The 25,988-nt window shown below is 44.3% G+C and overlaps 1 protein-coding gene across 1 annotated transcript in view; it reads right to left on the reverse strand.

Annotated features, from left to right (window-relative positions):
• Positions 1-9: 9 nt before the first annotated feature.
• Mgl (low-density lipoprotein receptor-related protein megalin) overlaps positions 10-25,988 on the reverse strand; it is a 45,600-nt gene continuing 19,621 nt past the window's right edge. Inside the window, exons 3-29 of the mRNA XM_071794009.1 lie at positions 23,330-23,461; positions 21,430-21,684; positions 20,391-20,645; positions 19,414-19,530; positions 18,386-19,245; positions 17,521-18,022; positions 16,582-17,335; positions 15,599-16,315; positions 14,124-15,483; positions 13,834-14,035; positions 12,155-13,154; positions 11,392-12,040; positions 10,072-11,242; positions 9,577-9,997; positions 9,230-9,438; positions 8,710-9,105; positions 7,951-8,518; positions 7,616-7,859; positions 6,904-7,511; positions 6,531-6,823; positions 5,882-6,399; positions 5,572-5,809; positions 5,242-5,496; positions 4,661-5,167; positions 3,417-4,389; positions 3,238-3,337; positions 10-3,125 (exon numbers count right to left, since the gene is read on the reverse strand). Of these exons, the coding sequence (XP_071650110.1) occupies positions 2,850-3,125; positions 3,238-3,337; positions 3,417-4,389; positions 4,661-5,167; positions 5,242-5,496; positions 5,572-5,809; positions 5,882-6,399; positions 6,531-6,823; positions 6,904-7,511; positions 7,616-7,859; positions 7,951-8,518; positions 8,710-9,105; positions 9,230-9,438; positions 9,577-9,997; positions 10,072-11,242; positions 11,392-12,040; positions 12,155-13,154; positions 13,834-14,035; positions 14,124-15,483; positions 15,599-16,315; positions 16,582-17,335; positions 17,521-18,022; positions 18,386-19,245; positions 19,414-19,530; positions 20,391-20,645; positions 21,430-21,684; positions 23,330-23,461 (13,580 nt within the window). The 3' untranslated portion in view covers positions 10-2,849. The remainder of the gene's footprint in view (positions 3,126-3,237; positions 3,338-3,416; positions 4,390-4,660; positions 5,168-5,241; positions 5,497-5,571; positions 5,810-5,881; positions 6,400-6,530; positions 6,824-6,903; positions 7,512-7,615; positions 7,860-7,950; positions 8,519-8,709; positions 9,106-9,229; positions 9,439-9,576; positions 9,998-10,071; positions 11,243-11,391; positions 12,041-12,154; positions 13,155-13,833; positions 14,036-14,123; positions 15,484-15,598; positions 16,316-16,581; positions 17,336-17,520; positions 18,023-18,385; positions 19,246-19,413; positions 19,531-20,390; positions 20,646-21,429; positions 21,685-23,329; positions 23,462-25,988) is intronic.

Below are 25,988 nucleotides of genomic sequence, written 5' to 3' on the forward strand. Positions count from 1 at the left end.
AAAACTGGATTGTCAATTTTACAATTTATTCTTGGACGGTATCTGTTCGATATTTTTGCACAATATATTAACAATTGTTGTTCTGTCAACTCGATAAAAAAATACACAAAATACTGATACATCGTAATATTTAGGACACTCTGGAGCCCTGCCCAGGTCAAAGTCGATTGCAACAGAAAAATATATATATTTATTTATTTATTTATATACTCTTTTATGTATAATAATCTGTGTGGAGGGTGGGTCAGCGTTGATAATTCTCCTCCCTTAGTTCTCGCGAAACGTGTATGTATATATACAACGTGCTTACGTTGATCCCTCAATTTCTTTTTACCGAGATATAAATTAAATATATATCCTTGTATTCTTGATTAATTATTTTTTCCGAGAGCGTCTCTTCTCTCTCTTCAGAATCTACACGTTTTAAATTCTATCTAATATTTACAGAATTAAAGGACATCTTATTTCGAAACTATAATGTTGTCGAGATGAAAGAAATTATAAGTCCTAAGGATTTAATTTAAGGAATTTATTTTTCTCTCGTAGGACTTGAAAGTTGTTGCAATAAATTATCAGTATACAAGGATATTGTAATCATAGTTTCTGCGGAAGAAGAAGAATTACGCTTACTGACCCTGCAAAAAATGTATACATTAAAAGGAATTAACAGACGTTCATTGAGACTTGAAATGATTGATACTAGCAATTAGCTTAAATTATGTCGTCCATTAATCAAGAATTTAAAAAAATTAATATTTTAATGCAGATTGAAATACATGGAGATTATTTTGGTTTTGTTTGTCGTTCGCCATTTTTACGAAAGATACAGTATCGTTATAAGAAAACGCTAAACAGTGCTAACTCTGTTCAGTGTCGGGAACAAGTGGGAAGAAATAGGAAGATATGCAAAACTGTCGAAATAAATCTCTGATTTCGAAGCTTAGGCAGTTAATCTTGCAGAATAAATTCTCGTCGATTCCTTTTAATTCAGCCATCTTTTGCAGGAGGAGTACCTCACATAATCTAGAAAAAATGTACAATGATGGTCGGCCGGGCGAATGTTCCTTGCGAAAGCACAATGTTCACCGCGCAAGGGATGTTTCTTTCTGTTCGTAAAAATCGATTTGTGCTCTGTAATAACATTCACAAGAATAACATTTAATAACGCTCATGTGTGAAAACATCTATATATCTCGCTCCTCCTGAGCTCGCGCGCCTCTACTTATCGTAACAAGGAAAAGGCCACTTTTCAACATGAAAAACTATATAACGCCACGCCTTACAAAAATACTCCGCTAAGAATACAGCTTTTTGAACGGACGTACGTGCATCATTGACGCTCAACTACTGTAGCTCAGTTTCGTGATTGCTGTAGCGGGATCATTTTCAACCCCGAGAACATTATTCGCCATTGAACTTTCATCAAAGTCATCGGCTGTTATAGAGGTAATATTAGATCTCTCATCGCTTTATATTTTATAATACACAAAGGGAAAAAAAACATAATGGGGATATTGAATTAAGCTAAATAATAAAAGGTACTAGTCAATACCTTTGAGCTTTATAAATCTCTATCGAAGTTAAATTTGATCCCGTCCATGTTGTAGTTGAGAATAAATTTCACGCGTGCACTAAGTGCTCAAATTGTACAGTAAAAAGACAAGCGAGACATGTTTGAATTACTGAAGTTATCAAATTTTACAAGTTTTATCGAGTCCCCAAAAGTGTAAAATGGTAATAAATTGTTCTCTTTCGCAGCATAATTTCGCCGTTTTTCATTACAAGTTGTAAAATAATTAAAAATCGCACGGAGATGTCATGGCAGATGTTCCGAAGGATTGTTTAAGGATCGAGCGTACCAATTCGAGCACCACGCGCACTTGCACGCATACACACACATATACATACACATCCTAGCTATTGGAAGTGTCCCGCGTTATCGTTAACACTTCAAGCAGCAACCTCGAGAAAGAATGGAATGTGTTGCGTCTTTTATGGTACACGGATAACATGAACATTATACTTTGTTAGCAATTATATTTACAAGACTTACAAATCACACACCTAGTAAAAAATGACACAGTCAGTGCCTATTGCAATTCGCTCTCGCCCTATTCTCCCCCGGTGAAATCGATGCTATCGATTCGTCTGACGGCCGTGCCGTTACTCTCCGAAATTTCAAGATCCTAAAGCCAGTTCACAATTCCTGGCTCGAGGAATCTGGAGATTTATGAGAATCCGTGGTCAGAGATTCTCATAGGTCTGGAGGATGCGGAAAATTGAAAACCTAAACACATCGGAGGCTCTTAGATACAAGGACACGCGAAGTTGTAGACTTATGATTTGCTACGCAATATCTCTTTCGTCAAAAATATCCGGGGACATCCCTAAATTTTCTTTTATCCATTAAAAAGAGAGAAGAGGAATGCACAATGTAGAGATCTTCGAATCTGAAGATCCATTTTACTGTCGAAACTTTTATAGAAACCCATGCGTCTAAAACTCTCTTTCTTTCTTTCTCTCTCTCTCTTTCTCTCTATAACAATTTATATCCTCTCTTTCTCAGAGAAATCCAGAGATCCCGATATTATCATATCCGCGGATCACTAGATAAAGTAGAACATTTAATCAATCCGTCACACGTTAAAAACATCTCGGCGAATAGCTTAATAAATAACGTACACGAGCAGTTGCGAAGTGATCCGCACTGTTTACGTAAAAACTGGTAAACTAATTTACGTTTGTGTCCCTATGTATTCTTCGCAGACTCGTGAAATATCTCCACCATGCTTGTTTCAAGTTCGATGCACAACAGATCTAAAGAAATTCCTAAATTGGAATGATAGTCCCTAGCACTCGGACTTGTCCTCCTCGACCAGCTGTTGAGTATCCTTCCCCGAGTCGATGGGCGTCGGGTCCAGTTCTCTCCTCTTCAGATGCAACTGCGGCGGCTCCTTGTGCTGTATGCTGGAGGGCTTCATCTCCGCCGGCATCTCGTACATACTGCCGGTGCCGGTGCCGTTCGTCGTGCCGCTCTCCATATTCACCGCGTCGTACATCGGATTACTGAAGTCTCGGTTCTTATTGCTAACATCGTTCAAGTTATACTCCACGTCGAGAGGTTCCTATAAACATATGATGGAGAACAGGTACAGACGTAAGTAAAATTTATTATTAACTTATTGCACTGATACATATATTTTCAATTTTAAATCGAGGTGAGCAAAGGACATTTACCATTCTCTCGTGAGCTTCTGCACCAAACTCTACATTGCTGCCTTGGCGGAAGGAAACACTTTGAGCGCCTGTGAGACTGCCGAGGCCACCGGGCTTGCCACTATAAATATAGTTAAGTTTAATAAAAGATTGTCTTTATTCTGCATTACTATAAAATTTTTAAATTTGATCATGCTTACAATGGTCGCTTCTTGAGAACCATGAAGATCGCGGCGACACAGAACAACACCAGCAGGCATATGACTATGGGAATAACTATAGCAGCGGTGGATCCGCCCGCACGAGCGGCGACCGCCGCGGTTTCGCAGAATTCGCCGTGGAATTCCTCGCGACAGTTACACGCCAGCTTGTCGTCCAACTCTTGACACCGCCCGCCGTTTTGGCAGCGACATATCAGGGGATCTGGGAGAGGCCGTTCGTTTGTGGCGTCGCAATGCCTCTCGTCGTCCTTCATCAGACGCTGGAAGAGGCCGACGCTGTCCGAGCATAGACAACGGTGCCCGCCGGGAATCGTTACGCACAGATGAGTGCACTGATCGTCATGGCATGGATTTCTCAGGCTGGTATTGTATCTCAGCTGATGATAGACCTTGACGCCTCCGGGACTAGGGAGATTCTTGACGATGGTCTGCGGAACTCCTCGGCCAAATTTATCCTGTCGAATAAGTTCACCCGTTTGCTTGGTGGTCCAATAAAGATTGTTTTCAAAAACATCCAGCGCTATTGGACTCTTGAGCGGTTTGCCTTTCAAAACGATTCTCCTGTTGTTACCGGCCAAACTGATCGCCTCAATGGTATCCAACTTGCTGTCGGACCAGTAAAGCGTGTGCTCCATAGCGTAGTCGATGGTGAGCGACGAAGGACTGGCTATTCGTTCGGTCACGAGTGATTTGCGTCTAGCCCCGTCCATCCAGGCTATCTCGATCTTTGGCTGATTACCCGAATCGGCCCATACTACCTCCCCTCGCTCGGGATCCACGACCACTGCTGTTGGTTGTTCGAGATTCGTTGTAACTATGCTACGTCGATACCTGCCGTCTGATTTAGACATCATAATTTGGCCGCGAGGAGTGGTTCCTGATTGATCGATTTCGCTCCAATACAAATTACCGGAGATCCAATCCACCGCTAAGCTCGTTGGCCTCGAGTCAGCTGTAAAAATTAATACTATTAGTGAAACATACCGCGTGACTTATCTCGTAAACAGATGAAAGACATTTATGTGGCTGTGAAAAAGCGTTGAATTTTAAAGGCTGCTCCACGCGATGTAAATATTTAGGAATTTAAAATTCCAAAGTTGTAAAAGTAAGTGGCAGAATGCGCTTAAAAAACTAAACTTCGGAAGAATTAAAATGAAACAAAAACTGAGAACGTTATTTCAGTGAAACCTAACTAATCAGTAATAAAATTGAATGATACATACTCTTCATATTGAGGTCCTGCGCGTGTCCAATCTTCGCTTCGCCTTCTTTGGCGTTCACCATGTACGACCGCTTGATGGTGTTATCGTACGAGTCAATCCAGAAAACGTATTCCGTCTTGGGATCAAAATCGACAGCCTGCACCCTCTTCTCGTTGTCTATCACGTCCATCTCTTCTCTGCTGTGCAGATCGTAGGCTCGGAGTTCGGGTCCGTTGGCGAACAGCACTACAACGTCATCTTTTTCGGCACGGCACACACCACTGTGTCTGTCCGACAATTGGAAACCTTGCCGACAAGAGCAGGCGTACGTGCCGTTCAAGTTCGTGCAGATGTGAGAGCATTGGTGAGCACCGGTTTGGCACTCGTCGACGTCCACGCAGTGCTTCCGGTTGTCGGGTGAGATTATGTAACCGGGATAGCAGGTGCAGATGTAGCCGCCGTCAACGAGATTGTGGCACTCGTGTGCGCAACCGCCGCGGTCATTGTCCGTGCAATGGTGACTGTGATCTGAAAACGCAACATTAGTTGTCTGACATAGACGTCGAACGTGACGGAACGGAGAAGATGGGAATGAAACTCACGGCATCCCAACTCGTCCGACAGATCCCCGCAATCATCCCCGAGATCGCAGAGTTTCAGATGGTCGATACACTTCTTGTTCGCACAGGTGTACTCGGTTATCGGGTCGCACGGACGTGTCTGCTTCACACACATCGTCATATTGTTCTCGTCGGAACCGTCGCCGCAGTTGTCGATTCCATCGCACAACTGATACCTGGCGATGCACTTGTGGTTGGCGCACTGGAACCGTCTGTGCGTGTCACACTGGAAGTTCGCTACGCAAAGAAACAGCAACGTTTATCTTCCCACTCTTGTTACAAAGGAGTCCGAGTATCAGCAACTGAACTCACCGCACATGGTAGGACTCTCGTCAGAATTGTCACCGCAGTCATCGGTGCCGTCGCAGATGTCGTTCAGCGAGACGCAGAGGTTGTTGTTGCATTGGAATCGCGACTGCGGGCAGTACCTTCCGTCAGGGTATCTCGCTGGGCAGTTGATCTCGTCGCTCATGTCGCGACAATCTCGCGCTCCGTCGCAACGAAGATACGACGCGATGCAATGGCCGCTCGCGCATTGGAAGCTGTCGTTCTGCGACAAGTAGAGGGATCGCATAAAATACGAGATCGAAATGTTACAACAAAACTAGACTGTTATACGTACCTTGCACACCCACTGATGGCACTGCTCCTCGTCGCTATTGTCCCCGCAGTCGTCCTCGCTGTCGCATCTCCATCTAGACGCAATGCACTTACCGTTCGTGCACTTGAATTCGGACTCGGAGCATTGGCGGTACTTGTCTTTGCACATCGTGTCTGCCTCGTCGCTACCATCCCCGCAATCGTCGGCGAAGTCACACAGCCACTGCTTCGGCACGCACCGGTTGTTGGCGCACCTAAAGTCCATGTTGGGGTCACACTTGGGACAGTTCTCTGGACGCTCGTCGGAACCGTCGCGGCAATCGTCCTTGCCATCGCAGAACAGCCACTTCGGGATACACCGGTAGTTCGCGTGTCCTGGACATCGCTGCCACCCGGTCGTGCAGTTCTTTTGCCTACACATGTACGCCGGCTCGTCGCTATCGTCGCCGCAGTCGTTGTCAGAGTCGCACATCCACAACTTAGGAATACACTTGCCGTTCTTGCAGCTGAACTCGGTGCTCGGGTCACAGGCGCGGTTGTCTAAAAAAATATGAATTCGCGAATTAAAACAGATAAAAAGCAAGAATATATTTGATTCATTGAAACTGTAAAAAAATTGTGCACTAATAATAGTAAAAAAAAATATCTGACATGTATAGCGTGATACTTACGACAAATGGCAGGATCTTCGTCGCTGCCGTCTTTACAATCAGCATCTCCATCGCATTTCCAGGAGTCGTGCACGCAGCGACCGTTAGACTTACATTTAAACTCGAGCTCCCCGCATTCGAGCGCGCACTTAGCTTCGTCACTCTTGTCACCGCAATCGTCAATCCCGTCGCAAATCGTCACGCTCGGCGTACAATTTTTGTTCGCGCATTGGAACATGCTTGGCCGGCAAATCCTCGTCGGGCAACTCGACGACTCGTCAGAACCGTCCTTGCAATCCTTCTCTCCGTCGCATCTGCGTATAATTTTCGTCATAATTACTCCATCAATTATTTATTAAAAAGAAAATACAGTAGTAATCTAAACATGTCTCACCTCCAATACCAAGGGATGCACTTCTCGTCGGGTGGTCCGCAACGATGCTGACCGGCGGTACAGTTCGCTATGCATGTCTTGCCATCCTTGTCCAGAATGAACTGATTCGGGCACTTGCACTTGTAGGAGGTGACCCCAGGCTGACCATATCCTTCGAGCAAGTACGAGCTGGCGGGCGGCGCAATGAGGCAGAGATGCGAGCAACCGCCGTTGTTCTCCGCGCAGGGATTGTTGTACGGCAACTGCCGAAGGGGATGATAGGCGTGGATGTCGTAGGGCCGATGGGTGGTGTTGCGCAGCACCTGCAGACGCGCGCCGGAGAACTTCTCCGCCCTGCTGATCGCCTTTAGATTCCAATCGGTCCAGTAAATGAAGTCATCGAACACAGTGATGGCGAACACGTGCGGCACCGAGGCGCCGGACAGGACGATCCGCCGATTGTGGCCGTCGAGGTCGGCGAAGGCGATGTAATCCAGATGAGCGTCGGCCCAGAAGATGCGATCGGTGAAGTAATCGATCGTCAGGGCGTTCGGCCAGGCGATGTCGTCCTCCCACGTCAGAATTCGAGTGAAGTTGCTACCGTCCATGCCCATCTTACCGATATACGCCTGAAATGTAAACCACAATTCACGATTAAACCTTCGTAACTTTGTTTACAATTATTACAAATACAATTATTTGCAAAAAAAAAAAACTGTAATGCGAAATCCACCTGAAGGTTCCAGGACGTAAAGTATAGGTATCCGGCACCGGGATGGACCGCGATCGCGCGTGGGTCTGCAATTCCGCTCTGCAAGGTCTTCCTGTTCGTGCCATCAAGTTCGGCGACATCCAAGTGTTTCGCGTGACGATCCAACCAATACAATTTTCGACCAACCCAATCTATAGCAATACCCTCGAGACCCAGACTGTCGTGACGGATGATTGGTTCCTTCTCGCCGCCGTTCACCGGTGCTCTAAATAAAAGGAAGGCATTTAAATAACATGAGCTCATAGCAAAAGAGATAGGTATCTTCATGTTATAGCATCAAATAGAAAAAAATGTACCTATATATTGTCTTCGCGGTGACGTCGCAGAAGTACAGCATCTGCTGGCTGTAATCCGCGTCAAGCGCAACGACGTTGATCAGATCCTGATGCATCAGGCTGTAGTTGGACGCGTCAATCGACATGTTCCTGACGTAATACTTGTTCGTGAATATAATCCACGGCTGAATGTTGTCCCTTCGCTTGCACGTGTGCTCGTCGGCCTCCCTCTCGTACCAGCGCTCGTTGCACTTGCAATAGTAGCCGCCGGGCGTGTTCTCGCATTGTTGGCTGCACACCTGGGGCGTCTCGATGCACTCGTCAATGTCGTCGCAGGCCTTGCCGTCGGCTAGCAGCTTGTAGCCGGGGTTGCACTCGCAGTAGAAGCTGGTCGGCGTGTCCACGCATTTGTGGCCGCACTGATTCAGCTCAACACGGGCGCACTCGTCCACGTTGCAGTGGAGCGGCTCGTCGCTCTCGTCGGCGCAGTCTGGTTCCTTGTTGCACACCAGCTGCGAGTCAATGCAGTTGCCGTTCGCGCACATGAAGTCCTTCGGATTCGGGCAAGTCATATTCTTTCCTTTAGACGCTAAAAAGATTAATGTTTTTGCAATAACACCTCTGTCACGCTAAGAAAAAGATTGGAAGGAGAAAGATTGGACACACATACATATTTGAATTTAAAAAATTAAAATTTTTCACTTTTTTTGCGCAAGTTGAATCTAATTACATTTCTTATGTTTATGTATTTTAGTACGTGATTGTTTAACTGCTACTTACGACATCCTACTTCGTCCGAATGATCGCCGCAATCGTCCTGGCCGTCACAGCGGAACTGCTTGCGTATGCACTTGAAGTTCTGACAAGTAAACTCCTGACTGTTGCAAGCCTTATACTGGGTGTTACAGAACTTGCCCTCGTCGCTACCGTCGCCGCAGTCGTTATCGTGATCGCACAACCAGTTGCGGTTCAGGCACCGTCCGTTGTTGCACGTAAACTGGTTGTCGGCGCAAGGGGTTGGCGCTGGACAGTGGTGCAGAGTCACGTTCTCATCGGCCCCGTCAACGCAGTCCGGATCCCCGTCGCACAGCCACTTCTTCGGGATGCACTGGGCGCGATTCCACATTTTGTTTGCGGTGCAAGTGAACTCGGTTTCTTCGTCGCACTTTCTGTCATCTGATCAAAATAAATTAACTCCGTGAGATGGTGGGAAATAGTAGGATTGTAACAATGTAAAGATAAAGTATAGAAGTAAAGTATTACAAATACAAAAGTTCCGTATGATGACTGAAAAACTTACTGCACTGATGACGCTCGTCTTCGTCAGAGTTATCCAGACAATCGTTGTCTCCGTCACAAATGTAAATTCTAGGAATGCAGTTGCCGTTGTCGCACGTGAACAGATCGCCGAAGCACGTCCTACCTTCGGACTGGCAGTAACCGGGAGGTTCGTCGCTTCCGTCTAGACAGTCATCGTCTCCGTCACAGTACCAAGTGGCCGGAATACACCTGGACAATACGCATGCGTTCAGAAAATATCTCGGGCTTACAGCAAGGTCATAAGATATTATTACAACAGTTTCCAAAGTTTCCAATTTTGGAAACGTATTCGGTTATTAAAATTATTCATCAAACGCGGAATTCTACCTGTGATTGGGACATCGGAAGCTGTTCTGAGGGCAGGTCCTCTGAGCGCAATGAATTGGATTCTCATCGCTATTGTCGCCGCAATCGTTGTCGCCGTCGCAGAGCCAGTAGGGCTCCACGCAGATGTTCGTCTTTTCACACTTGAGATGATTCAACGGGCACGTAGTGTTTCGAGGGCATCGCTCATGCGTCTCGTCGGAGGTAACATTGTCCTTGCAGTCATTGATGCCGTTGCACACTTGAGATTGAGGGATACAGCGGTGGTTGGCGCAGGTGAATTCTCCTTGCGCGCACGGTGGATAAACGCAGCCTTCCTCGTCGCTGCCGTCCCGACAATCGTTTTCGTGATCGCACTTCCATGTTTTAAAGATGCATCGGCCGTTGTTGCAGCGGAACTCGTTCGGGCTGCACGAGTGATAAGCTGAAACATAAAAATCGTACTTTTAGGAATACTTCCTTCGAATTGATTAGTTTTTTTATTTTTGTGCTACTCACAGCAGTAACTGGTGTCCTCGTCGGTGTTGTCGCCGCAGTCATCATCGCCATCGCAAGCCCACATTCTGGAGATGCACCTGCCGTTTCTACAAGCAAACTTGTTCGCATCGCAAGTGACGTTCTTTGGCACGCACATTCTGTCTTCGTTCACCAGCCTGCTGTTATCACCGCATTTGCACTCCGCGGACCCGTTGTGGCCCGGGTGACAGGATTCGTCACAGCCGCCGTTATTGATGTTGCAAGGATTAACGGTACATTGCTGTCTAGCCGCGGAGAAGACGTGAAGGTCTCGCGGCGAGTCCTCCAGTCGTTTCACCAGCTCGATCTTGTCGGCCCCGGTGTGCTTCTCCGCTCGGTAAACTCCACGAAGCTGGAGATCCGTCCAATAGATGTGCTCCCTGAAGACGGTGATAGCGAAGGGATAGATGGTAGCGCTAACCAGAACTTCTCTGTACCCCCCTTCGAGATCAGACCGCTCGATCTTCTCGCGCACGGCATCGGTCCAGTATAGCATACGATCGTCGTAATCAATCGCTAGACCACTGGGTTGCGAGAGATCTTTGTCGATAATGGCGCGTTTCAGCGATCCCGCCATGGTCGTCTTGAAAATCTTGCCGGATGTCCCAAAACGACCCCAGTCCGTGAAGTAGAGCGAACCGTTGCAGGGATCGACGACGATGGCGCGTGGACGATCCACGCGGGCGATCATCACCAAGTTAGACCCGTCAATGTCCATTGCGTAGATGCTATTGTTGGACGAATCCGTCCAATATACCTTCTTCTGAGTCCAGTCGTATGAAATGCCTTCGGGATTAATTCCTTTACTGATCAGCGTGTGCAGATCGGAGGATGACGGCCGATCCGACGGCGTCCACGCGATCTTCGCCCAAGGACGAATCTGCGTAAACAGCAGCTTCTTGTCCTGATAATCAAAGTCCACTCCGACTACATTCGTTAGATTTCCGACAGGGGCGAAGGGCACGTTAGTGTTGTGCGGATCTATATTAATTGCGCGAATCTCAGTTCGCGTGGCGAATACTAGATATTCTTCGACGTTTTCACAGTTGCGACCGTCGGAAGAGAGTTTTCCCACGGCGCAGTCACAGGTGAACGTTTTAGTATGGTCCTTCGGGAAGGCGAAGCATAGTTGAGAGCATCCGCCATTCGTTGTCTGAGGAAATAAAAATTACTTTTCTTACTTGCGTTGTTATTTAAAATTATTTTTGTTAGTTGTTTATTTAAACGTAGTCTTAAGCTCCTTTCGAAAAGTAATTTTACCTTCTTAAATAAACAATTACGCATATCTCAATCCATATTTACCTGCGAGCAAGGATTTGTGATATCCGGTGGCTGACTGTTTTGGTCGAAGATAGCAATGTCCCTGAGCTTTTGCAGATTTGTTCTGACGGGGATGGGAAGACTGGTATTGCCCTTCAGTTTGCTCGCCTTAAAGACGGTGGCCAGATTTCGATCCACCCAGTAGACGTCTCCGCCGAAAATGGCAACGCCCATTGGATTTGGCAGATTCCTACGGATAATCTCTCGGTTTCCACCAGTGTAGGAGACTTTCTGGATTGTGTCCAATTTCGAGTCCACCCAATAAACATCGTGCGTTGCAAGATCGATCGTTAAATCGCGCGGTGTGCTAATGCCGGATGTTACAATGGGAGACCAATTGCTACCGTCGAGGAAGGCCTTGCCTATTCGAGGATATTGTCCGTAATCGATCCAATACAAGTATCGTTTGATAGGATTCACGGCCAGCTCCCGAGGAGCGTCTGTCGTCGTTTTCACGAGCACCTTTCGGTTGGAACCGTCTAACCAGCAGACCTCCACGTAGTTGTCATGCGGGAAGATATTAGCGAAGTATAAGTTCCCTGCTATCCAATCTACGGCTAGACCACGAATTCCATTGGAACCAATTCCTTGTTTGACTACCTGTTGCAATTCCGTGCCGTTTGGTCGTATTCTAAAATATAACGAAAATTAATAGCACTTTGGTTATTGTATCGTCTTCGTGAAGAAATCACGGATCCCAAGATTTTTTACATTTTAACAATTTGCAGAAACAGCCAATAGTTACCTGAAGATGCCATTCCAGATGCCTCGATTAAATTCCACCCAATATATCCAGTTGCCCGCGTAATGTACATCAACATGGAGGATATGATGACCAGTTCCAGTAATGGGTACCATGGCTTCCTTGGAGTCCTTGAGACTGTAACCCCGGGCAACATCCAGCTGAGTTACTACGGCGAAAGTCTTGTAAGGTTCACATCTGGTTTCCGTGACCTTCTTATATTCCATTCCGCAAGCACAAACGCGCGTGCCTCCAGACGCAGGCAGGCAAAGCTGCTCGCATTCACCGTTGTTTATGAGACAAGGATGAGATCCGGTCGCACGTTTTTTATAAATGGTCAGAGTACGAAGCTCAGAGTCGTTGTCAATGATAGTGGTTGGATTGTCGCCGTTAGGCAGATCAACACGTTCGATTTTGTCATAAAGCGGGTCCAAGTAGTACAGACGAGACTCATGGACGGCTATCGCCTTAGGCAAAGCCATGTTGTTTGCAGCAGTGAGAATGGTGCGGACATTTAGACCGTCTGTCGACATGGCTTTGATAAAGGCCGGATTCTGGCAGGAGAAGTATAGCGTCTTGCTAGGTATATCGATGGTAATTGCTTCAGGACGTTCTATGTTCTCTGCGAGGACCAGCGGATTAGTGCCGTCCATATTCACCCGTCCGATCTTCTGAGGTACACCAAAACCTCCGTCGTCCACCCAAAATATTTGTCCGTCAATAGGGTCCACGCACATCGCCTTCGGTTTGGAAACTGATGTACGATTTCCATCGTTTGATAAAACGATTGTGCGGAATCGCGTCTTGCCATCCAATTTAATAGCTTCGATATTGGACGCGAATTTGTTGCCAATAAACATGTTGCGTCCAAGCCAGTCCAGCGCCATAGTAGATGGTGAACCGACAACACCACTATCGCCGGATGGGTTTGGAAACTCTGTCCGGTTGCCACCGTTGTAAGGAATGCCATAAATCGTGCCATTTTCGTGGTCGTTATCTTTGCCTAATGTAAATAACAAAATGGTTAAAATTCTCTCTTAGAGCTTCGAAAATCTAAATCTTTGAATTATAAGATTTTATAAAATAGGAAGGACCTTGGTGAAAAAATTACAATATTTTTAAGGAATGCTTCTTATATTTTAAATTTTTATAAAAAAAATTACTTTAAACTTCTTCAAATTTTACAAGTTATCTTTGAAAATTACAGAATAAAAAATTTTAGAATATTTCTGAATTTTTAGGTATAAAGAATTCTAGAAAAGATATATACTTTTTCAGTATTTTTGAAAAGTGCTTCATTTCGTATAAAAAATCTAAGAACTTTTTAAAAAGTTATAAAATTTATAAGAAAACTTATGTAAAAAATTTTAACCCTTCGTGTGCAACGTCGGGTCACCCGTGCCCTGGCGAAAGTGACTGTCCTGTATGTCAAGTGTCTGTTTATATAAATATATTGTTTAAACAAATGAAAAAATCGGCAATATAGCGATTGATCCTTACAGTAGGATAGTTAATAAGGTAACATGAATTTTTTCAGATTTTTTTAGAACACTTTAAAGTATTTTTTAGGCGTCGGAAATGAGTGACCCGACGTTGCACGTTACAGGTGCCGAAAAAGACGTTGCACGCGAAGGGTTAAGAAAGTTTTACACCAGGGTTACTAAAGAAAACAGTTATTTTACCTTGAAGCCAGTAAATAATACGATCTCTTCTATCATATTCGATAAATCTTCCGCCTTCCACATTTACGATAGGCGTGATGTATCCAGTCTTGGTTTCTTTAGGCGTCAAAGAAACGTCAACGATCTGAGAACTCCGAAGCACCATTAAATATGGTGTCTCTTCTTCCATGCAGCGTCCGTCAGGTAGCAATTTAAATCCAACCTGAGATAAACGAAAAAAAAATTATTCAATCTGAACCAATAGAATTTTTCTGATAGTTTCCTACTTTGCAATCTGCATAATCACTCACTTGGCATTTACAACTGTATCCCTTCGGATTACTGGGCGACAGAAGACATAGATGTTCACAGGATGTGTTAGCACAAGGATTCGCGGTGATCGGTTGTAGCACTGGATGATGTACGTGTATGGAGAGCGGCTGGGAAATTAGATGCGACACCACCGTTTGATTGGAGCCCTTAAACTTGTGTGCGGAGAGTACTCGATTGAGCTGTCTATCGGTCCAATACATAGTGTCCTCAAAAAGAGTGAGGGAATGGGGATGCAGAAGATAGTGCGAACTGGCTAGAACCTGAAGTCTCTTGCTGCCATCGTACAGACAAGTGTCGATGAAGTCTAACTTGCTGTCCGCGAAATATATTCTGCGATTTGCGATATCGAGCGCTAGACCGTTAGGCCAGTAAATCTTTGTGCTGATGATGGTCGATCGATTGGTGCCGTCCATGCCAATTCTTTCGATTCTAGGGTTTTCACCCCAATCGGTCCAGAAAAGCCATCTCGCACCTGGACTGGGATCCAAACACATTCCACGTGGCTGCGTAATATTCTCCTTGACAAGAATCATTCTTCCAGCTCCAGTCTCCTTAGCCACTTCGATTGTATTCAGCTTTGAGTCTAACCAATACAGATTCTGACCGATCCAGTCGTAGGCTAGACCTTCCACTAGATCTAAACCGGTACTCATTATGTCTTGAGGATCACTACCGCGATCTAATCGCGAGATTCGCTTCAACTTCATGTCCGACCAGAAAATAGTGCCTGTATGCATATTGCTGGCAGTCGCCACGACGTTCTCTACGTTGATGGGAACACGTTCCAGCGCTTGATCTTGAAGATCCGCCACCAGAATGGTATGCCTGTTTGAGATAATCAAGAACGCGGCGCTGTGATTGAACGCCTTGCACGTGTGTTTATCGGTGTCTAATGTGTAACCATCCACGCAGCTGCAGTAGTAGCCGCCCTTCGTGTTCACGCAGACCTGCGAACATCTGCCTTGCGGCTCGCACTCGTTCATGTCCTGACATGTGAAGCCGTCGCTGGTGAGCTCCTCGCCAGCCGGACAGGTGCATTGCTCACCGAGTGGTGTTTGAATACAACCGTTGGTACACAATCCGCCCTGATGGGTGCATTCGGCGAGATCACAACCGGGTCCCTCGTCCGCGCCATTGGGACAATCTGGCTTGCCGTCGCATACGCTGGTCGTATTTACGCAACGATTCGTTACATTCGGACACCTCCATTGCTGGGATTCGCACTTGAACGTAGGAGGACCGCATGCGTGCAGCTCGGTGTCTTCGTCGGAGTTATCTCCACAATCGTCTTTTCCATCACAGATATACGCCTTAAACACACATCTCTCGTTCCGGCACCTGAGGAATATGTCAAGTTAGATATCGACAAATTAAACAAGAATAAAATGTACATATTTATCATCTACGCTTTCTGAGAGAATGCAAGGTAGTTTAATTAATGAATACGACAAACCTGAAAAATCCAGTCTGACAGTCGACCTTTCCGCACGACTCCGGCTCGTCAGACTTGTCCGGGCAATCGGCGGTACCGTCGCAGTACCAGCTTCTCGGTATACAGATAGCTGAACTAACACACTGGAACTGCTTGTCGGTGTTACACTGATCTGGCGCCAGCGACGGGCAACCCACTTCGTCCGATCCATCATTGCAATCACTAATGCCGTCGCACTTATACGACGCTAAAACGCACATCTTCTGATCCGCGCACGTGAATTGCGTACTGAGACAGGTGACCGGTGGGCAATCCATCTCGTCCTGTTGGTCGAAGCAGTCGCTGTCGCCGTCGCACACCCAGGACTGCGGTATACAGTGGCCGGAGCGTGGGCACGTGAACTGGAAGTACGAGCAAGTTTTAGCTGCGCAGAACTCGCCTTCGTCGGAGCTGTCGCCGCAGTCGTTCTCGGAATCGCATTTCCAAGTTGCGGGGATGCAGCGATTATTGGCGCAGGCAAATTGATTAGCGCTGCAGGTCACATTCGGGCAGCCCATCTCGTCGCTGTAATCGCCACAATCGTTCTCGGAATCACAGTGGAACGTCATCGGTACGCAACGACCGGACTTGCATTGGAACTCGTTCGCGCTGCACGTCGGTTTTGTGCAGTTTTGCATCTCATCACTGTTGTCGAGGCAGTCGTTCTCGCCGTCGCACACCCAGGATTTCGGGACACATCTGGAAGTAGATCGATTGAGAGTTAAAACATTCGAAGTCGCAAGTATATTTGGAAAAGATCTACTTTTATATTTAATTGAATATAAAGTAATATATTGGCCAGAAGGTCGCGTTAATCATTTAATATTTGAAATAAACTAATATGATGTTCGAAAGCAGCAATATTAAATTACAGATTAAAGTAAAGCTTTTAAACTTTGTTTGAGAATTTTACAAGTACTAAACAATTAGCTTCAATCAGCTGAAGAAGTTAAATCGTCACGCACCTCTGGTTCGCGCAAGTGAAATCCCAAGTATGTGGACACGCTTGCAGAGGCGGTTCCCCGTCTGGATCCGCTGCGCAACTCCTGCCATTGCTCTGAAGACGTTCTCCATAAGGACATCCGCATACACTAGTGAGTTTCGGCATGTGTTGCGTGCCAGGGAACGTGATAGCGTCAGAGCGCGAAGAGTTATCCGGAATAGCAAAGCAAAGTTTCTCGCAACCGCCGTTATTAATGTTGCAAGGGTGGGCACTCGTCATCTTCTGGATGTCACGACTGAAGACCTTCACGCCGTAAAGTCTGTTGGTAGCGGGCTCACGGACCAAGATAGCTTCCTGCTCGCCGGTTTCTTTGTGCAGCCGAATAATGGCGTCGAGACGCCAGTCGGTGATGTACATCCAGTTCTCGTGGATGGCGATGGAAAACGGATGTCGAATTAGTCTGGAGTTCACCGTTCGCACATCCGTACCGTCTAGATTCGAATGCTGCACGTGGTCCAGAAGAGCGTCGCACCAGTACAATCGATCTTTATTGAAGTCGATCGCCAGTCCGTTTGGCCAGCCCAGAGTCAGATTTTTGAAGACGACCAAGCTGGAGCCGTCAGCGTGAGCTCTGCTGATGTTGGCCGGGCGGTCCCATTCCGAGAAGAAGATGTAACCTTGGTTCGGATGGATTACGATCGCGCGAGGACGCTTCAGATTTTTCAATAGTGTTCGCCGATACGTGACATTCCGAGTGCTGAGCACATTTAGCGTGCCTGAGAAAGTAGAAAAACTTTGGTCAACCAAATAGATCTTGCTATTTATTTTCGCTTAATTTACAGCTTTTAATTATCCCTTTATTGAAAAGTTAATAAAAACTCATGTTACGAATTAACTTGAATTGAACATCAACGGCTCAAGGATTCAATTCTTACTCAAGTCGTCTTCGTCATCAACGAACCTTTACGTGAATCAATGTAGTACAAGTTCTTCGCGGCCCAATCGACCGCAAGTCCTTCCACCCCCTCATTTTGACTAGCCAGGACGATTTCGCGTCCGGTCGCGTTCTGGTGTACCCTGTATATGACGTCCTGAAGAACATCGCTGTAATAGATGTACTGGTCGTGCGCGTCGTAGTCCAATCCAACGAATCGTGCCCGTCTGGACACCACCGGCAGGATAGCATCGCTAAAGCCTTCCATCACGGGATTGAGCACGCGGCCTTTAATGAACCTCTGCTGCGAATACATGAGGAACTCCTGCACCAAGTTGCAGTTCCTCATGTCGTGTGCCAATCGCCATCCAATGTGGCAAGCGCAGCGATAGCCTAATCGATTGTTTTGATCGCTGGAGGCCGTGACGATGCACATGTGCTGACAGCCGCCGTTATTATTGCCGCAGGGATTGGAGACGCTAGGTTGCGAGAGTGGATGCAAGGCTTTTATAGCTTTGGCGTCGCGTACCTTAAAAGAGGATGATAAATATTACCATATTATTATGCCTAATATCACATGTCACATAAAATTTTCTCAAAACTTTGGAAAAATATTTTACATTGAACACCATAGTGTAACATCATTACAAGTTAATTGAAGAGGATATATTAATTAGTCAAATGCAGTAGAAATTGATTAGATTGACTAAGCATGCGATCCATTAGACGCTTCAAACGCTTCAGAGCATCATTTTGTCCTTGTTTAACATTTGATAAACAACAAGGATGAAATGTTTCCAAGAGCGTCTGGAGCAGTCTGGAGCGCCAAGTGGATCGCACCCTAAAACACATATTTTGACGAAATTGAAATATCTGATTGTCATATCGGTACCTTAAATACACTTTGGATGGAATAATCTCCTTGAGTCTTATCGACGCTCATGACGGCCTGCTTGGTGGCGTCCGTCCAGAATATCCTGTTCTCGAAGAGAGTGAGTCTGATTGCGGATGGCACTTGAGAACCTCTGAGAATCATTACTCTGTTGTGACCTCTGTAGTCTGCAGTTTCGATGTAATCCAACAGAGAGTCGCACCAGTAGATTCTCTTGGCAATGATGTCAGCGGCCACGCCGGAGACTTTATAGGCTGCCTCGGAGACGACGGGGAACGCGTTGGTACCGTCCATGTTGGTGCGCAGGACCTGCTTGCTGTCGGCGATGAACATGAGGCCCCTCGTGGGATCCAGCGCGATGTCGGTCGGGCTGGTGAGATTCGAGCCCACCACGATCCCGTGGTAACGTCCGTCCAGCTCGAACACGTCTACCTTTTGCACGATGGAATCCGCCACGTAGAGCTTGTCGCCGATCCAGTCTATCGCGATGGACACGGGTCCCCATGAGCCCGCCATACTGATGTCCACCTTGGCCGGCGTGTCGCTACCGGGGTTGAGGGATTCCGAGTGAACCTTCCGCGTCTTCATGTCGCTCCAGAAGAGGAGATTTCGCGAGTACAGGTAATCCACCCCGCTCGCGCCGGTGGTGTTGGCGATTATCTTTCGATCCTCGCCGGTCGCGCTCAATCGCCATATCGCGCGATCCTGCGCGAGCAGGAGTTCCAGGGCGGAGATGTTCTGGGCGCGACATTTGTTTTGCCCGTGAAGAATATAGCCGGGCGCGCAGTGACACGTGTACCAGCCGTCAGTGTTCTCGCACAGCTGCTCGCAGAAGCCCCACTCGGAGCACTCGTCTCGATCTGTGGAAAGGAAACAGTCTGATGGGCGACGCGGAGGAAACGATGCAAAAAGGGATAAGTTTCGCGAGTAAATTCTTAAATTTTTCTAACTCAGGATTCTTCAATCGTTGCAACACCAGCATATTGGACACTAGAAGTTTAAAATTCGTACGGAGTCAAACAACATACCAATGCAGGTCCGCGAATCATTGGCGAGGACTCTTCCCTCCGGGCAGTAGCAAGTCCCTCCGGCCGGAGATGCTTGACATTTATGTTGGCAACCAAGTAAGCCGCACATGCTCGTCGCTATACGATAAAGAAATTTGATCCTTTTAAACATCTAAGAATCTCTTAATCTGAATCTGAATCTACACTGTTAAATATTAAAGGATAAAACTTAAACCAATACTTTAAGTTAAATAACATTTTATTATTTTCAACTACCATGTGTGTCGAAATTTATTATTTTAGCACAAAACAGTGTTATTTTAATTCCATTAGTTTAGTTAAATTAACATTGTTTTAATTTAATTAATAGCAAATAATATTTTTTGAGACGGAGTGATCTATAAGAATGGTTAAAAATAATTCAAATTGAGTATAATTTGACATTATAAATTTAACAGTGTATTTTATATTTTACATTTAATATAATTTAAAATATAGAATTTTATAATCCAAGCGAGCTACACTCGCTCGTCATTACACGATAAAGAAATTTGATTCTTTTAAAACATCTATATTCTTCTAATCTAAACCTAAATCTATATTCTATATTCTATACTTAATATAATTTAAAATATAGAATCTATACTCCATATTATAAGTTCTAAACATTTATGTTTCAAAATGCTGACGAGGAACGTTGCTCGGTGAAGTTTTAGATGTGACTTTTCGTTTCTGTATATTGATTACTCCATAATTACAGCAATTATTCTACTGCTACAATTTACTCCATAATTGCTATAAATCAAGTTTATATAACTATTACTATAATAATCGTTCTTACGCGAGCTCATCATGAAATCTATTTTTTATATAATCATTTGATATTATTTAAGAAAACAAAACGACGTAACACACATACGAACGTAATTTCATGTAAATTAATTTTTTGCGTTTAATGTTGCAAGTTGCAATTAAGCACATAATTAAATTACACTTACAACATGCCGCCTCCTCGTCCGCCCCGTCCTCGCAATCATGTTTTTCATCGCACAACTGAGATCGGTTGATGCATAATGGCTTTCCATCCGGTGTACCTTTCGGACACATGAATTTGTTTCCTGGGCAGACTGTCATTGTGCAGGACTTCTCGTCGGAACCATCCTGGCAGTCTTTATAACCATCGCATTGATATGCTATGGGAATGCAGAGCGCATTGGCGCATCGAAACTGATCACTGGTGCAAGGTGGGAAACCTGAGCATTATCAAGAAATCTCTTATTAACTCTCTCCCTGTCATTAATTAATCTCTTATTAATTATTTGTAACAAACTGACACTGTGCTTTAATTTTATATATAGTATATCACAGTCATTAAAAGACGTTCATAACTCGATGTAGTGAATAGGTGAAATTAACAGAAAGAAGAAATCTATGCGAAGAAATTTAAAATCTATTGTATTGTCGAATATTAACATTATTTGTAGAAAATACCACAATTTAAGTTTTACTTTCATAAATAATAGATACATTGTAAGATCAATCATTAAAAGATACCTCATGGTAACGTGATATAATATAAATAAAGATAATTAACAAAAAGAAAATAAAAGATAAAAATTTAATCACTTGAAATCTATACATCGCCGAGAAAATCCTATTAACATTTTTTGTAAGAATTGTCATAATTTAAGCTTTACTTTCATAGATAGCACATCGTAAAATCAAAAGACACCTGGTAACTTGACGGTAAAAATAAGGGCAATTAACGGAAGAAAAAAGACGGAAGGTAAAATTTTAATCCCTTGAAATTTGTGCATTGCCGAGAAAATCTTAACGTTATTTACTACAGCTGTCACGATTTCAGTTTTACTTTCATATTACTATTACATTGCACATTAAAAGACGCTTCCTGATAACTTGATACTAAGAATATAAGAAGGGAAAAAAGGTAAAATTTTAAAGAGAGATGATGGCTGAAGGGATAAACCGCGAAGCATCGAACTCGAATGGACTCGTGTTGCAAAATCGCGAACTCACTGCAGTGTTCCTCGTCGCTGTTGTCACCGCAGTCGTCCCAATGATTGCACCTCGCGCTCTGCTCGACGCAGCGTTGCGTGGTGTTGCACCTGAATTGATCCAATCGGCAGGCCGGCTTCATATTATTTTCGCATCTCTCCTCGTCCCTGCTGTTCCGGCAGTCCAGGTAACCGTCGCACTTCTTTTCTTTGGGTATGCAAAGTTCCGGCGTGGTCCCAACGCACCTGAAGTCATCCGGCTGGCACTTCCTGTATGCTGCAACACACGTCGGGTGGTCCCCCCTGTCACTCTTTCGCCCTTGAAAATTTTCTTTCTCACGGAATATCACGCAATAAAATATATGAATGCTCGACGTTGGGATAAATGTAATATTTCATTAATTCTTCAGGATGTTTAGATTCTTGGAATAAATTATCTCACATTACATCATAAAATCTGCGAAAATATGTCTATAAGACTTTTGCAATAATACGAGAAAAACATCCGCAGTGGCGCGTTCGAGAATGCGAAACGTGACAAATGGTGTGGCATACATGTTGCTTTTACATAACATGCGTCAAAAGGCGATCCGGAGTTGATCACGCTTTCGGGTCCAAATGGTTTCGCGTGATAACTCTGCATTAGCTGCACATAATGTGCGACCGTATCTTGACGATCACCTGGTGCGACACGTTCGCGCCGTTGACAAACACGCGGAATGAGCCCGATATGGCAAACCGGGACGTGATTTTTTTCGCGCTCAGTTCGTGCGATATTAAGATAAGGAGTAGAGGAGAAGAAACCGAGACGAGGGACCGTGTAAATTTGTCTTAAAATCACAACCAATTGAATTTTGGCCGCGGAACGTTTTAATAAGATATTATATTTACTTTTTTTTTCTAAATCCGAAGTGTCCTCTTAAAAATCTCGCGTTTTTTTACTGAAAGATATAAAAAACGTTCAATAATATAAAGTTCGAATAAATATAAATTTTACGAGTTTCACAATGCCTATAATTCTTAAAAATATCTCAATGCCGATAGATCGAGAGAACGGAAAAAATGCACCGAGAGTTCAAATAAAGATATTACGATTCAGAAAGTGATTGGTTATAAATAGCACAAAGGTTTCGACAGCGAGAAGGCCAGCGTTCGAAAGAAAGGAAAGCGTTATCGGCGTGAAATGTTTGTAAATCTCAGTTTTCATTTTTACGACTTCAGTGAGCATAATGTCGCTGATTAAACAATGTGCAGCGCGCGCGTGTTATCGTGACAGCGCGATAATTTAGTGAATCCTAGCGCGAAGAATCCGCTTAATCGCTGCGCAGCTGCTACTTAGCCATGCTCTTATGCGAGCGGCCTTGTCACTGGCGATAATGTTATCACGTAGTATCTTTTTCGTACGGTATATATCCGCAATAATTAATATTTCATCTAAATGACGCAGTTGACGTTCTTGAGGTCGCTTCTTGACAATTGCATCTTTTTTGCATCATCGTTCACGAGAGGAATGGAAGACAAAAAAAGAGAAATAGAAACGCAAAATTATTCAAAATCGTTAGTTATTCGATATACCCGAAATATCGCAACAAATCCTCTGTGTTTTTTAGAACACTCGCAGGGATTAGTTTTCAGTTGGTACAGACCGATACGGTAGTTTGCTGAGCAAAGAGAAAATAACGCAAATCATTACTATCAGCAAAGTGAGGTTTTGAATAAAAATAGACGAGGATACATCTCTTGTGAAGAGATGTGACTTCGTGCCTTCAGGCGCGAGGCAGGCACGTTTTTCAGCGCGTTAGTTTAAGTCAATGCTATATACGTGAGAATATATAATTTTTTTTATCTCTAATTATATCGCGTCGTGCGCGACAGGATAGAAAAGAAAACAGTTGGAAAAGATGATTGCAATTTGTACTCACTGCAGCCGTCTTCATCAGTGCCGTCGACGCAATCGACGGTCATATCGCACCGTTGGTGCGGCGGTATACAGTACGTCTTGTTGAAGCTGTACTGGTTACACGTGATCTGGCCGATCTCGCAGTCGGGCGGTGCTGAAACCCAATTAAAACAAAAAAATTGATACCAAAAATAAATGTTTGTTCCGCCAATAATGTTTAACCAAAAATAATATATTCAAATCGACAACAATTGGCAAAAAATATATACATAAACTTCACAACGTTTCAACCCAGGCTTCGGGTCCTTATCAAGTGATCTAACAAAACAAAATAAAGCATGGGGTCGAATAACATCGTCAATAGTTAAAATATAAAATATGAAAAATATAACAGAAAATTCTTTTTCGTCATTGCAGAAATATTTAAGCGCAAATAAAATTTAAAATACCTGATGAGAAAGAGGCTACCATCGTCGACACATTCTCAATCATTTTTCATATTTTATATTTTAACCATTGACGATGTTATTCGATGAATTGATCGATGTTGTCGATTTGAATATATTATTTTTGGTAAAAAAATTAATAAATTAATAGTCGGTGAGGACATCGAGATAGAATAGGAGCTCGGTCTTTCGTGGGATAAAATGATCTTAAATTCAAATTAAAAAAAAATAATTTAGGACTCTCGATAATGAACCAACAAATTACGGTGACTAAAGGGCTATGAGAGTACAATGCGGTTGTTAATGCGTAATTTTGTAGATTAAAAGTGATTTATTTTAATTTTCAATAAAATAATAATCCGGATATCTGATTTTAAATTGCTCTCCGACTAAAGTTTCTCGCTGTTTGATTATAGAGAAACGACTGATTCGTCACGTTTCTATACGTTATTGGTAGTAATCTTGTTTACGAACAGAATATAATAAAGACACCTAGATCTAGATAATCTAGATAATCGGCGAAGAGCTAAAATTGCAAGCGGCGAGCGTGATTTGACCTCTACGCGTAATGATCGCATCAACCACGTAATAGTCCGTCAAAGACTCGATTCTTGAATTTAAATACATGCAAAACACACTCTATACAGATCTGTAGATTGTTCTCAACAGCTTCTATTGCCATTGCGGCGTCATCCGAGGCTCGGAATACTTAACCGATCCACCAGCATGATTCAAAAACAGGAAACTCTCCCTTTTAAAACATTTATCGGGCATCTTTTCGTTCGAATATCGGTACAAAGGATATCGGAGAAGTGTCGCGCTGAATACATGAATAATACCGCGCAACGTGGCAACGCACGAAGACGAAGGCTCGCTTCGTGCGACGCGAGAGCGCAGATTGCGTCGGTGCCTATAATTGCGACGCGAGAATAATCGGTCGGCCGTCGATTCGCCAGGCGATCGAGGGAAGCACCCTCGATCGTTTAATACCGGATGGCACGGCAATCACGGTGCCATGCCGCGCGCCGAGGTATCGCTTTAACGCTGTTTTTTTCCCAAATAACTATAGAGATGGAATTTCGCGACGTTATAAATTACAAAGTTTCGTTCGTCCCCGCTTTCAATGTATTCCAGTAAATGTCCATTAAATCAATTTCGAGATATCAGAGTAAACTGGTTCGAAAATATGAGGATTTGTTGTAATAGATGAAGAGGTAATTGGACAGGCGGGGCGGAAGGGGGATGAACATTGGGAGAAAGTTGTCGAGCCGCGGAATTGGAGCCGATTCCACGCAAAACGAGATACAATTGTGCCAGTGGATCCGTTTCATCGAGTGACACGCGATACTTTTGTACACCGTCCTCGAAAGAGGGTCACAGCATTGCTTCCGGTTTTGCATTGTCACCCGCATAACAAACGGTCGTCACTTCGCGGTGACCTAGGCAAGTGGCAAATCCCATAGAGGAGCACGGGACACTGTTGACAAACGCGATTTGGAACTCTGGTGTCAAAAGGATAACCGACAATGTTCTGTAAATTAGCGGTCGAAGGACGAATTTCTTTTATCGGTGACAAAAATTTTGCGCGATATTCAAAAGATTGTAATGCACTTACTTAGAAAGAAAATTTAACCAAACTTGGCATCACCGTGACTACATAATGTACCCAAATACGACGGAAAAGACCTCAGAGCTGAACATCATTTTTTTAAACGCTACAAGAATCAGAAAGAAAATAATTTGGTTTTTATGGAGGTTGTACTTTTATACCGCACGTTATTTTTAAACGAATATACAATTTCCAAAGAGATATTTTGGACGCTGAACATTTTCGCCGCTTCGCCAATCTAACCGCTTGCCTTCCAAGTCTCGGAAAAAAGCATCGATTGTTCCTCGCTTGCACGGGAAAAATAGCGCAAGGCACAAATTACATTTACACTTCCTGTAATATAAATCCGACGATAAGGAGCGATCACAAAAAGCGGTCACGTAATCAGCCGCATGGAAAAAAAATGCATGGACAAAGAGACTAAGCACTTCCGAGAGGAAGCCTCGGATTTTCGTCGGGCGCTTCCGGCACGAGATTTATTGTAAGCCATACATAGCTCGAGACAATCCATTCCATTTCGTAAACAGGAAGAGCGCATCAAAAATCGGCCGTTTCAAGGCCACACAATCATAATTCGCTCCGAGCGAATTCGAGTCGCGTTTAGATCTGTCAAAATTCAAGTATAT

Source organism: Temnothorax longispinosus, chromosome 11 (assembly GCF_030848805.1).
Source record: "Temnothorax longispinosus isolate EJ_2023e chromosome 11, Tlon_JGU_v1, whole genome shotgun sequence".
NCBI classification, from domain to species: domain Eukaryota; kingdom Metazoa; phylum Arthropoda; class Insecta; order Hymenoptera; family Formicidae; genus Temnothorax; species Temnothorax longispinosus.